Source organism: Mastigoproctus giganteus, chromosome 4, assembly GCF_048544385.1.
Source record: "Mastigoproctus giganteus isolate SK-2022 chromosome 4, ASM4854438v1, whole genome shotgun sequence".
Lineage (NCBI taxonomy): Eukaryota > Metazoa > Arthropoda > Arachnida > Uropygi > Thelyphonidae > Mastigoproctus > Mastigoproctus giganteus.
The window spans coordinates 84992305-85006156 of NC_143578.1; the positions used below are offsets into that span (position 1 = coordinate 84992305).

The window sequence follows — 13852 nt, forward strand, 5'->3', positions numbered from 1 at the left end:
CAGACAGGCTGCAAGAGCAGGTCATGGGGTTTTGTCAATTGGTTGGTTGTCGATTTACGACCGACTTCTGTTCTGACTGACAGGTCGTAAGTCGATCTGGTCGTATGTCGACCAGATCGACATACGACCTTTCTAATCTTTTTATCATCTTTATAATTTATTTATAATCTTTTAAATTTTTATCATCTTTTATTTTTCATTTTAAATACAGTAATGTTTTTATCTTTTACTTAGCGATAGTGTACATACCTTCATTTCTATGCCTAGGCTATCTCTCTCTATGAGGTTAAATTCAAATGTTCTCTACATTTTAATTGGTTTGTTATTCATACTGTTTATAAAAATACAAAACTACAATCTATAATTATATTGTACATAATGTGAAAAATAATACTGTACATAATGTACTGTAAACACAAAAATACAATCTAAAATTAATGTAAAAATTAATACAAATGAAATTTACAAAATTAATTTTTAATTTTTGCTTGTGCTGGCTTGTGGATCATCAGGGTCATGTTCTTGGGTTGAGGTAGGAGATGTTTTCTTGATGAGGAACATGCTGAGCTTTGTTTGAACAGTTTGTTTCTTTTTTTCTTCATATATCTCATGATAGCAATGCACATCATCTTGAATGATACGTTCAACCTTTATAAATCGCTCGACATTAGGGTCCGTTGCTTCGAAACTGGTGAGAGCTTTATTCAGTTTGCGAAAAAGAATCTGATAAACCCTTTGCAGTGAATTTCTTTTCTGGCTCCTCTTCTTCTTTCTCTTCTTCCTCTCTAGCTTTTTCTTGTGCCACTCTCTGTGCTTCCAATTCAATCAACTCTTCATCTGAAAGTTCTTTTGTCTCACAATCTAGCAACTCCTCTAGGTCTTCTATTTCACATTTTAATTTAAGATTTTTTGCAAGTTTAACTATTTTTTCTGTAATCACTTCCAGCTCCTCTCCTTTTTCAGATCCTTCAAATGTAGTATTCGCATAACATTTTAGACACTTTTTCCAAATTCCCGACATACAATTCTTTGTTGCACATTCCCATGCGGTTGAAATATTCTTGATACACTGAAGAATGTTGTACTGTTTCCAAAAGTCTCGCAAAGATAAATCAGCATCAGAATCTATCGCTTCGATGGCTTGTGCGAATGTCGTTCTGAGATTGCGAGCCTTGAATGCTGAAATAGCACCCTGATCCATAGGTTGAATAAGAGCGGTTGTGTTAGGTGGCATAAAAACCACTCTAACATCATGATGAAGGTTGTCCAGATGGGGGGGTGGCCAGGGGCATTGTCCATAACCAATAAAATCTTGAAAGGGATACCTCTCTCTCTGCACAATATTCACGAGCCTGGGGAATGAAGCAGTTCATGAACCAGTCTTCGAACATTGCTTGAGTTATCCAAGCTTTAGGGTTTGAATGGTAGTAAATGGGCAGTGTGTGCTTGTTGATGTGCTTAGATGCCCGAGGGTTTTCCGAATGATAAATGAGAAAAGGCTTCAGCTTAAAACCCACGGCATTCCCACCAAGCAACAAAGTTAACCGATCCTTAAAAGCTTTGAATCCTAGCATCCTTTTTGCTTCTTGGTGTATGTACGTACGATTAGGCATGCATTTCCATTGCAAGTCGGTTTCATCTACGTTGAATACTACCTTCTTCTTTGATTAAAGAATCAAAACTATCAACAAATTTTTTGGCTCCATCTTCATCTGCACTTCCTGCTTCTCCTGTGACATGTACATTATGCAAAGCAAATCTTTTTTTAAAACGCTTAAACCACCCAGTACTAGCCTGAAAATCTTCTGCGTAATCGTCTCCGACGCATGATTTTAAACTTTGAAACAAACTTCTAGCCTTCGCTTGCACTGTGTGAAGGCTCATGGGTGTATTTTTTTGTATTAAATCTTCCATCCACATAAACAACAATTTCTCCATTTCATGGATGGGTCCCTGTCATTGTTTGGTTAAAATTGTAGACTTAATAGGTGCAGAACCTTTCACAGCTTCCCGAATTCTTTCTTTGTCCTTAAGTATCATCAATACCATGGAATGTGATAACTTCAAGTCACGTGCTATTGTATTCACTTTCTTTCCGCCTTCATACTGCTGGATAACTTTCATTTTACACTCTAAATCAATAGTTTTCCTTGACTTCTTAGCTGGCGTATATGTAGATGAAGGCATTTTCCTTTTACTAAACATTTTATGGGTATTTCAGTAGAATTTTAATAAATACACCACATGCAACAGATGCTTGAAAGCCACTGAGTGTATGTGCTTGGTGGTGTCCTCAAGCCTCCCGTCATCGATGTGCCTCCTCACCTGAGTTATGGGTATCCTCAGTAGTGACTTCCTGATTTATTATTAATTTTTTTTTTGTGGTCGTAAGTTGCATAGGTCGCAAGTCGACGACTAAGTGTACAGGAATTTTGCTCGCAGGGAAAAGGTGATTGTCCCTCTGTATAAGGCAATGGTCAGGCCATGCCTTGAGTACTGTGTACAGGTCCAGATGCCTCATTTTAGGAAGGATGTAGATTTGCTTGAACGTGTACAGAGAAGGGCAACAAGATTGGTGAAGGGAATGAAGGGATCCTCTTACCAAGAGAGGCGGCACCTCCGTAGCCTGGTGGGCAGGAGCAGCAGTGCGTAGCACACGCTTCTTGATTAGACCGGGGTTCAAGCCCGTGACCACCAAATACGGAGGATGCGGAAAGGTCAGGGAATGACCACCGCATATTGCTGGAGCAATATGGCCTTAGTTGCTAATGCTCCTTAAAAAAAAAAAAAAAAAAAAAAAAAACCAAACCAAGAGAGGCTTAAGTTCTGAAAATTGCAGCAGCTGGAGACTAGGCACCTGCGAGGTGATCTGATTGAGGTGTATAAGGCCTTGAATGGGTTGAGCACGCTGAATTCTGATGAAATTCTTCCACTTGTTCAGATTACAAACCTAAGGGGGCATAAATTCAAATTGAGGAAAGACAGCTGTAGAATAGATGTGTGGAAATTTGCCTTTAGCCAGCGGGTAGTTAATTGCTGGAACAAACTTCCATCTGTCATTGTGGAAGTTGATAGGTTAAATAAATTTAAGAAGGAACTGGACAAACATTTAGAGGGAATGGTTGTGTGAATTTTTTTTTCTTGCTTTCTTGCATCACATGCCACTACAGTCGGTCCTCGTATAACACGTGTTTGCATTACACGAATTCGATCATACACGATTTATAAATAGGGGAACGTTATCTTATATAACACGAACCGAATTCGCTTATACACGATTCGCCTTTGTGTTTACAAGAAATGGCAGTCGAACGCGGAATCACCCCAACGGAACGCAACACGATAGGAATAAAGAAGATTCTGAAAATGTATTTATATGTTTTATATCAGTGAAGGGAAAACACATTTCACCATAATCACGTAAAAACCAACACAATTCCAGCTATCGATATAATCGCAAATGCAATTAGATGGAGTTTACTACCAGTTTATAACAGATTCCATTAGCAGAAACGCAACTGGAAATTGTTTTTATTGTTTTATGGTAGTAACCTCCAAAAATGTGCTTTAGTAAAATGCGAGGTGTTAATTAATAGTTTATCTCGGCCTTTACGGTGTTATTTATTCAGTTGCTACACGCGCGCAGCTTTGTTTATGTGTATCAAGCGTGCCTCCTCGTTTTGTAATTGTGCTTTATTCCCCAAAAATTAGTAAAATACTTAAAAGGCGTGAAAAGGAAGCGTCCTGGCTAAGACACTGCAGATTCAGAGAGAAAAAAAAAAGAAGCAATATCGATAAACAGAGGCGGACTGGGTCAAAAATTCTTACCCGGGAAAATTTATAGTGGCCTCATACTACGGTTTATGGCCAAAATCACACCGACCTCCGGCCCACCGTGGTTTCCCCCGTAAGGCTTATGGCCAGTCCGCTTCTGTCGATAGAGAAAAAATATGAAATTGTGAAACGCTTTGAGCGAAATGAAAGACCGTGTGATATTGCACGTGCTACAGACCTAAATGAGGCAACGCCGAGAATTACAAAGAATGCAGAGAAAATAAAAACAACTTTCATAGCGGGAACAACTCAAAGTGTAATTAAAATCCATTAGATTAAGACACAAAGAATTGGAAGAGATGGAACGGCTGTCATCTGTTTGGATAGAAAATCAAACAAAAAACAAGTTTGCTTACGATAGAAGCAAAAGCATTAGTAATATTTTATTACGACTTACGTATTATAATTTATACTTACGTATTATAAAATACGTAAGTATTTTATTACGACTATTTTATTTAATATAATAAATTTTTTACGAATAAAATACGTATTTTATTCGTAAAAAATACTTTTTTAGTATTAAAAAATACTAAAAATACTTTATTATAATATAATATTATTTTTATTACGTATTTTAATCGTTATAAAATACGTAAGTATTTTATAACGATTAAAATTACCCGATTATTTATTGTGTTTGGTAATGTTTTGGTTCCAAATGTGTGTTCAATCTTCGGTGGTCGGCACCTAACCCTACTTTTCCCATAGGGCCTGTTGTTTATATTGCACGATTTTGCATTGCACGAGGATTTCTAGGAACGCAACTATCGTGCTATACGAGGACAGACTGTATTACTATAAGCTTGAATAATTTGAAGAGAATAGTGACTATTTAGTTAATAGCACAGCAAGCAATTCTTTTGGTAATACTTTCTGCTTTTATGGTTAAATCTGTTAATTTTTTGTTGCTCAGGAACCCAATTCCACCACACTGCCCTTTGTAATAGTTTCTTCTTTTGTAGTACAGCCAATGTTTATTTTCTACTTTTCACAAAACCCTCACATTTTCTTCAAATCTCACATAAACTGATGATGTCCCAATTGATGTTTTTTAGCTCTTGTAATAGTTATTCTAGGCATGAATCTGTACTCATAGACTGAATGTTAAGCATTCCAGTGTCTAAAGTCCAAAGGCTGCCTGATTGAGCCTGGAGCACCCTCTGCCATTGTACTGGTCTTCCCGCTGCCATAGGTAGTAACTCATAGGCCTCCTGCGAATTAGGGCTGTTTATTTTATTGTGAAGCCATATTGAGGGAATGGACCATAATCCGACATGTTTTCCCAGTGTGGGTTATATATAATTAATATTGATGATATTAATTCTTGTTCTTTTAATTAAGATGATCTGAATGTAAAGTTTAATGTTATAACTAATATAAATAATAATGAGCTTGCAGATACAAATAAAATATAAAATTTTATATAATGCAACAATAAAATATTTTATTATTGCACTCATCATTATTTTTTTAAAAATTTTATTAGACCTAAAATTTATGTTACGAAAAGTATGAATCCAAAATTAAAATAATATTAATTATTTTTCCCCTAATACTGTTTTTCCATTTCTTAAAACTACATGTCCTGCTATGTTTCTCACCAGCAAGATGCTGCTCTTAGCCATTAACCTTGTGTCAATAGCCTTAATGACCTGAACAGCTTATGCTCTATGAAAGGTGCTTATTGTAATTATTTTATGGCACCAGCATAAAAAAAAATAAATGCTGACTCATTTAGATTATTGACGTTCAAATTTTCAGTTCTCTGGTGCTGTATTTTGTATCTTACATATTATCCCTTAAAAATAATTCCTTGGACTTGCATTCACTGTTCCATACTTTCCTTCCAAGCACAAACATTTCTGAAAGTCATCTTCTGTTAGCTATTTTAACACTTCAGATGTTTTTTTCTGTATGTCTTCAATGGACTGAACATGGGTTTCCCTAATTACACTTTTCAGTTTAGGGAAGAGAAAAAAAATTCACAAGGGTCAAGTATGATGCATGTTCTCTCTCTGCCCAGAAAGTGGCAAGCTCATTGTCTTGTTGGAGTATCCAACCATCCTTTGGCAATTCAGGTCTCTTCCTTTGAATTTTTCACGTAGCCTTGTCACATTTTCAATGCAATGTTTGATTGACAGTCTGATTTGGTGGGACATATTTAGTCATAACAATTCCTTTAATATTGAAGGAAACAAAGCATGGTTTTCATTTCTGATTTTGACATTGTTGACATTTTTACCTTTTTTTTTGTCTTCCATTGGATTGACTGCCCTTTAGTTTCTGCATTGTACTGGAACAGCCAACTGTCATCACAGATTTCATCACATGAAAGTGCTCAAAGTCTCGTTTCAAAACATCTTCACGAACTTTGAGTCTTCTCATTCTCTGATCTTAATTCAAAATTTTTGGCACACACTCTTCTCATGCCTAAGTTTTCATTTAAAATATGTCTAACTGTTTCAGTGTCCTTGACCAGTCCACAGTTTCATTAGTTTTCATGAATACTGAATGGCCTGATCATTCATCATCTTCTACATTCTCTTCCTTCTAAAAATCTTTTATGTCATTCAACCATGTGAGCTCTTCACATAGTATCTTCCTCATAAACTTGACGTAACAACTCATAACTTTAGTTGGCATTTTCTTCAGTTTTGTCAAAACGTTAAGGTTATTTCTTTGTTGGATTATTTTGTGTCATTTTTCTAGCAAACTGCAAAAACACAAGGTAATGAAAATCCGTCCCAATGAAAAGCAAATGAGCATGTTGGAATGTGACTTGGGAAACAACTAGGGAAAGGTTCAAGGTCAGCTACTGTGTCTTTGTTTTACAGGTGGTATTTGGTGTGTAGTGGCTGCTTCGCAGTGTCATTATTTAATAGCCACACCTCCTACACCCAGAATGAGAGTCCTGCCCTATGTTTCTAAAATGCATGAATGGAGGACTACATGTCAGCGAATGAGGGCAGTATTCCCATCATTTGTCACAGAGTTCTGTCATTCTGGTTTATATGTGTTAGGGGAGAAGAAAGAGAGAATCCAGGTCAACCTTGAACCCACCCTTGCAGAATAAATTTAACTTATATTATTACCTGATTTTCTGACACACTTCTCAAACATTCAAAATCTTTTTGAAATGGATAATACGGTTGAAGCTCTATATAACGACCCCTGGAGGAATTGAGAAAAATGGTTGTTATGTCAATAGATCATAAAATCAGCAACAAAACAAGTAAAAGCTTGAACATTTAATGTAATTCTACTAATACAATATAGTATAATCTTATTTATAACTTTTCCTCCAGTGTTAAACAAGAAAATTATGATTGTAAATTTTGCATTGATTGTAGAGCTCAGTAAGGTTACAATTCAATTGTAAATTTCACTACATTGGCTACCTATAAAGACCTAACAAGAGAATTGTTTTATACTTTAAAATAATCTGTCAAAACATGCTGTTTCAATGGTAGAGCATGTTTTAAAAGGGAATTGTGAAGGTGCACGATAGCAGTTTTTCACTTTCGCAGTTAGGCTGCACTTGAAAAAATTGACATATAAAACTTCTTGTTCAACCACAATAGTATCCTCATCACTAAAAATTTCAGAAGATTCTGTCTTTTGCAATGAGTTCCTCTTCATTCGTGCATATCTTGAAACATTCAATGTCCGCATCCACTTCTGCATAATCTTTGAAGTTTTTCTGTAAATTTAGGTGATGATGTACGTGCTCAGATATTTCTTCAATATTATCGGACTGATCTTCACAATTAATAGAGGAAGAAGCATGCGAAACTTCACACATTGCATCATTCAAGGCAGTAAAATCTAGCACATTTGAAGCAGTTGGTGATCACCTTTTCATCAACTTTGTCCCATGCAGAAACACAGATTCATTGCCTGCAGGATGTCAATTTCATATTGAATTTTGCTTTCAAGACATAGCAAAATTTTGTTTAATAGCATTCTTCGGCAGTTTTTCTTAAAACACTGGATTACACCTTGATCAAGTGGCTGAAGAACTGACGTCATATTTGGTCGTAGGTACTTGACAGTGATTATACGCAGGTAATTTACTTGACAATGAGGGGTGCAGTTATCCACAAACAGCAAAATATTTCTATTCTCACTCATCCTGCAATCTGTCTCTGATACATTCTTCGTAGATATGTGATGGCATCCAGACTTTTGGTTTGCTCGATATATAGTCAGTAATGTCCTCAAACCTTTAAAGCATTGAGGCTTTCTGGGCTTTCCCAATGATTAAAAGAGGAAGCTTCTCTGTGCCAGACATGTTTGCTTCTAGGAGAATGGTAATTTGTTGTTTGGCCTTTTTATCAACACCACTACATTTCGTGCCTTTAAATGCAAGCATTTTATCCAATAGCAATTTAAAAAAAAGAGTCCAGTTTCATGAGCAATTATGTCATTGTGGTCATATGTCAGCAGAATATTTTTTAAATGATTTTCCTTCGATTCCTTGTAGCATCAGTGTCTGCAGCTGCACTTCACCACACATTTTTTTGAAAGACAGGCCATGACAAGTCTTAAATTTCTCGAACCATCCATCTGAACTTTTAAATTCTTCAATATCCATTTGATTTGCAGAGGATTCAGCCTTAGCTTTTAAAAATATTACCATTTATGGGAACGTTTTTTGCATGCATCATTATGGTCTTGGCACATTATAGCCTTAGTAGCTAATGCGCCAATAAAATCAAACCAAACAAACAAACAAGCATGCATCATCGTTAGCAATTCCAAAAGTACCTTTTCAAGATCCGGATACTCTGCCTTTTGTGTTAGAATACTACTCGGTGCAGCAGATTTCTGTACATTTTCAATCTTTTCCGATCTTTCAGAATAGTGAACAGAGTTCTCTTAGCAATGCCAAACTGTTTGGTGATGTCAGTCTTAGAATGCACACAATCTATAACTTGCAAACTCTAAATTTTATCTGCAATTGGCAAAGCTATCCGCTTTCTTGGAGCCATACTAATAAACACTTTTTGAAAGACAGGCCATGATATTTCTTAAATTTCTATAACCATCCATCTGAACTTTTAAATTCTTCAATGCCCATTCGATACACACAAGATTCAGCTCACATTCATTTCAGCATGGAAAATCTTAAATGATTTCTCACAGTCAAGTTCATCAATTACTTCAATCTGTTTGAAGTGTTCTGTCATTTTTAAATGTGTATATTGGAATAAAAAAGTAAAAATTCAGATTAAGGGGTAGAAATTTATGGTTGTTATAGAGTACTTTTATTTTCACTTTGTTATACTGAATGGTAAAATAGTATTTAGTAATGAGAAATTGGTCGGGACCAACCACGTAACATGTTGGGAAGTTAGAGGGTTGCTATAAAGAGCTTCGACTGTACTGTTAAACAGATTGTTAGCATTAGTAAAGGCAGATGATGCAAAAAAGCAAACTTATATACATCAGCCAAAAAAAAAAAAAAAAACCTTCTCATTTCACCCATCCACTCGCTCCAAATGTTTGTCTAGCTCTGCCTTGAATCTGTTTAAGCTATCAACTTCTACAACAACAAATGGAAGTTTGTTCCAGCAATCAACCACCGACTGGCTAAAGGCAAACTTCTGCACATCTATTCTACAACTGTCTTTTTTTTTTTTTTTTTTTTTTTTCAATTTGAATTTATGCCCTCTCAGGTGATTATTCTGAGCAAGAGGAAGAATCCCATCAGCACTGAGCATGCTCAAACCATTCAAGGCTTTATAATTCAATCAGATCACCTTCCAGGTGCCTAGTCTCCAGACACTGTAATTTGCAAAACTTAAGCCTTTCTTCGTAAGAGCAACCCTTTGTTCCATTCATTAATCTTGTTGCCCTTCTCTATACTCATTCCAGCAGCTCTACATCTTTCTTAAAATGAGGCCTCCAGACCTGTATACAGTACTCAATGTGTGGCCTGACCATTGCCTTATCAAGAGGATAATCACCTCTTTATCCCTACAAGAAAAATTCCTATATATCATTGACGAGACACCATGGGCTACTCTTGCAGACCGTCTGCACTGCTCAGAATACTTCATATATGCCTGCACAATTACCCCCAGGTACTTTTCATTCTCTACCACTGTCAGTGTAAGTACCACACAGTTGATATGTTACTCTGGGGTTATTGCTTCCCATATGCAGTACTTTACATTTGTCAATGTTAAACTTCAGTTGCCACCTCTCAGCCCATCTGCTCAGCTTTTCTAGATCTTGTTGCAGAAGCGTACTGTCATTAACAACCCTGCCGACCTTCGTATCATCTGCAAACTTGGACATTAAGCCTGATATACCATCATCAATATCATCAATAAATACAGAAAACAACGATGGACTGAACACTGAACCCTGGGGGACTCCACTAATAACATTAGTCCACGAAGCGCAGTGTCCATTGATTACCACTCTGTCTTCTCCCACTCAACCATCCCTTTATTCATAGTAGCAATTTGCCTCCAATGCCACATTGCTCCAATTTGTGCAGCAGTCTTCCATGTGGAACAGTATTAAAAGCCTTTCTAAGATCCAAATATATGATATCAAAATTATTCTTTGCATCCAGTTCCTTACATCATAGTATCCAATCAAATTGGTCAGACAAGACTTCTCCTTAACAAACCCATGCTGTATCCTAGCTATTACTGAAGTCTTGTCTAGATCATCTTGCAATGCTTCTTTAACCAGCCCCTCCATTAATTTCCCTGGAACAGAAGTTAAACTAAAAATTGTTTGTAAATAAACTCTTGCAAAAGGGGAGCCAAAAGCTTTTAATGAATGTACTTAACATTAAGTTTATTATTTTTCTTATTTTTATATTTATTAAGTTTTAGAATGCTTTTTACTAGTAAATAAGTAATGGTACTTCTGCTTATGAAGAAAAACAAACTTGTATTTTTTCTAATTAGGAGCATGCAGTTATTAAAGAAGAAAAACATTTGCTTGAAGATTTCCAAGTTTTAGAAAAGGCAGAACGAGATTACTTTTCAGTTCTTTCCTTAGCCTTAAGAGAAAGCCATGAAAAAGAAAGATTTCAAGCAGAAAAAACTAAATACTGGTCTATAATTGGATCTGTTATTGGTGCAGTGATAGGTATCATTGGAACTAATATCAGTTCTCAACTGCGCATGAGAGAACTGCAAGGAATAGTTGAAGATGCATCTGGTCAAAGTAAACTTCAAGGATTGGTCACTGATCTTATGAATGTCATGCAAATGCAGCATCGTCAGATGGCATTATTTGTTTGCGATTTAAAAAATACCTTGGGGCTTCAAATGAATAAGCCAAGTATTTTATCTGATAATCATTTACAGGACTCTGAATTGCCTTTTGAGAAATTAGAATTTCAGACAGACAGAATTCTTGACTATGTTCAAAAACAGGATACAAATATTACTGAAGAAATGAAAGAAATTAAAGCACTAGTAGCTTCACTGAAAACATCAGTGTCAGGTAAAATTGAAGACATTACCTCTCCAGGAACTGTTTACATTGGTGATAATGTTCAGAAATTAGTAAATAATGCACAGAGAAATTTGGAATGGAGAATGAAAATAAATTCAGTTGCTACTGTTGCTTTTGTTTATGCTGCTGTAGTGGTTACACTTCCAGTAGTTATGCAATTTTTTAAAGACTTATAATAAATGTGATCTGTAAATAAAATATCCTTTGGTTTATATATAGTTGCTTATTGAGGACCACTCCACTAATTTTGTTATTACAGTACTATTATTTTAACATACAGCATAATTACTTATAATTTTTTTATATATATATATATTTAAAATAATTATTCAAAATAAAATCATAGTAGGCAAGGTATAGTATGCTTGCTAGCTTAAGCAGAAGGATCAAGGGCAGTGTCCATGATCCCACCACCACTATCCTGAAGAAGATTTTTTAGGAATTTCATCTGCATATTGAATGAATTAGTCCTTGACTTTTATAATGGCCACGATTCTTTCACCTTCTCCTTTATAAACAGGAAAACATCTTATAATTCATCCAGATATTCTGCAAGCTAGCTTTGGAATACATTGCCAAGAGTATAATACTTAATATACTTCATTAACCTAAATGTAGTTGACATCAGAAAGGACTGTGGAATTGGCTTCTGGAATCCTTTGTGAACAGTTCCTACTATTCTTACCTCTGACTTAGCAGTAAAGACAGGATTACCATTTTTGTAGTTAGATAATTTTTAGACTTACCTGATTTTTGTTTGCTAATTTTTGGTTTAATGTTTAATATATACAGTATATTGTTTGGCATAACACTATGATTTGATTTTATTCTTTCTAATTATTTTGCAAGTTTCATTAAAAATTAAAGATTGTGTAGGTCATCATGGCATATAGAAGAGTGAGGTAAAGCACAGTTATACAGTAGTTTTTGATATTTACAATTTTCCAGTGTAAATTGTAGCAATTTTTTTGTAATATTAAACAGTAATTTAAAATTTTTCAATATTGTAACAAAATATTAACTTAAACTACAAAGCTGAATAGCAAAGATAAAATCACAGAAGACATCATAGCTGCCAACATAGAGCACTATAGTGTCTTTCTCTACATTCTTAATATGTAAAAGTAATTTATTACTATCTAACATGTTTTACGTGAATAAATATGTATAATTGTCTATAATTTAGGGAATCAATCTTGTGCTGTTGGCTTGGCTCAGCTCTTGCATGCAACCACACCTTCCCATTATTTCTTATGGGAAATTAACTCAATTTATATGGCTTTGTTCAGGAATGCATTTGCCACAAGTAAAGAAATGGATTAGCTTTTACTTATTTAATTTAATTTAAAAATTAAAAAAAAAAAAAAATCTTCAATGCAGAGCTAGTGTAGAGTATTGAAACTCTACAATTACTGGTTTTTTGTATAAGGGGGGGTATCAAAAACTTCGTACCCTGACCTAGATAAAACATCAGTAGGAAGATTCCTTTTCAATATAAGTTGTCTACATATTCAATAACTAACATGTGAAATTTCATTCCCATAGATTTAAATTCCATCTCAAGAGGTGGAACCCGGAATCTGAGGAAGGACGCTATGGTTGACAAAGTGGAGTATCGAGCAGTGATCGAGTTCATTCATTTGCAGGGCAAGAAAGCTCAGAAAATTGACGAAGAAATGAAAGCTGTGTATGGTCAGAATTGTCCATCCTGACACTGTAAAAAAGTGGAAACGGAAGTTCCAGTGCAGTCGTACAAGTGTCTTTGATGAGCCAAGAGAAGGAAGGCTATCAACATCCACAGACAGTGAGACGGTTGCAAAGGTTGAGCAGCTGGTACTGAATGACAGACATATGACAATTCATTTCACCACAAATGCAGTGGGAATTAGTTATGAGTCTGCTCACAGCATTTTACATGACCATCTGCACATAGGTGTCTGCACAATGGGTTCCAAGATTGCTGATGCCTTTGCAGAAGCAATGTCGAATGCAGTGTTCTCACCAACTGTTGGATTTGTGTAATGTGGATATTGAGAACTCTTTTGATTGGTTGGTGACAAATGATGAGTGTTGGGTGTGTCAGTATGATCCGGAGACTAAAGACATGTCAAAGCATTGGAAGTACACCTCTTCCCCACCTCCCAAAAAGGCAAAGACCACTCCATCTGCTAAGAAGGTGATGTTGTCCGTGTTTTGGGACAGAAAAGGGGTTATCTCAACAGATTACCTACCTTGTGGTTCTGCACTTCCCAGAGAATACTACAGAAATTTTTTGAAAAAGTTATGCGATGCATCGAAGGTGAAAAGGTGTGGAATGTTCACCAAAGGTGTCCGCCTTCTGTCTGGCAATGCACCGGCTCACACGGCCATTGCCACCACTAACTTTGTTGCCCGGTGCGGCTTCGAACTACTGCAGCACCCACCTTATTCTCCTGACCTAGCACAGTCAGACTTCTTGCTTTGAGAAATGAAGAAACCATTGCGTGGACACGATTTTGATTCATCTCAAGAAGTCATCAATGAAGTGGAA

At 35.9% G+C, this 13852-nt stretch overlaps 1 protein-coding gene across 1 annotated transcript in view; it reads left to right on the forward strand.

Moving 5' to 3' along the window:
• LOC150086880 (mitochondrial potassium channel-like) overlaps positions 1-11498 on the forward strand; it is a 69108-nt gene extending 57610 nt beyond the window's left edge. Inside the window, exon 3 of the mRNA XM_090372308.1 lies at positions 10767-11498. Coding sequence (XP_090228434.1) covers positions 10767-11498 — 732 coding nt within the window. The remainder of the gene's footprint in view (positions 1-10766) is intronic.
• The last annotated feature ends 2354 nt before the right edge of the window (positions 11499-13852 follow it).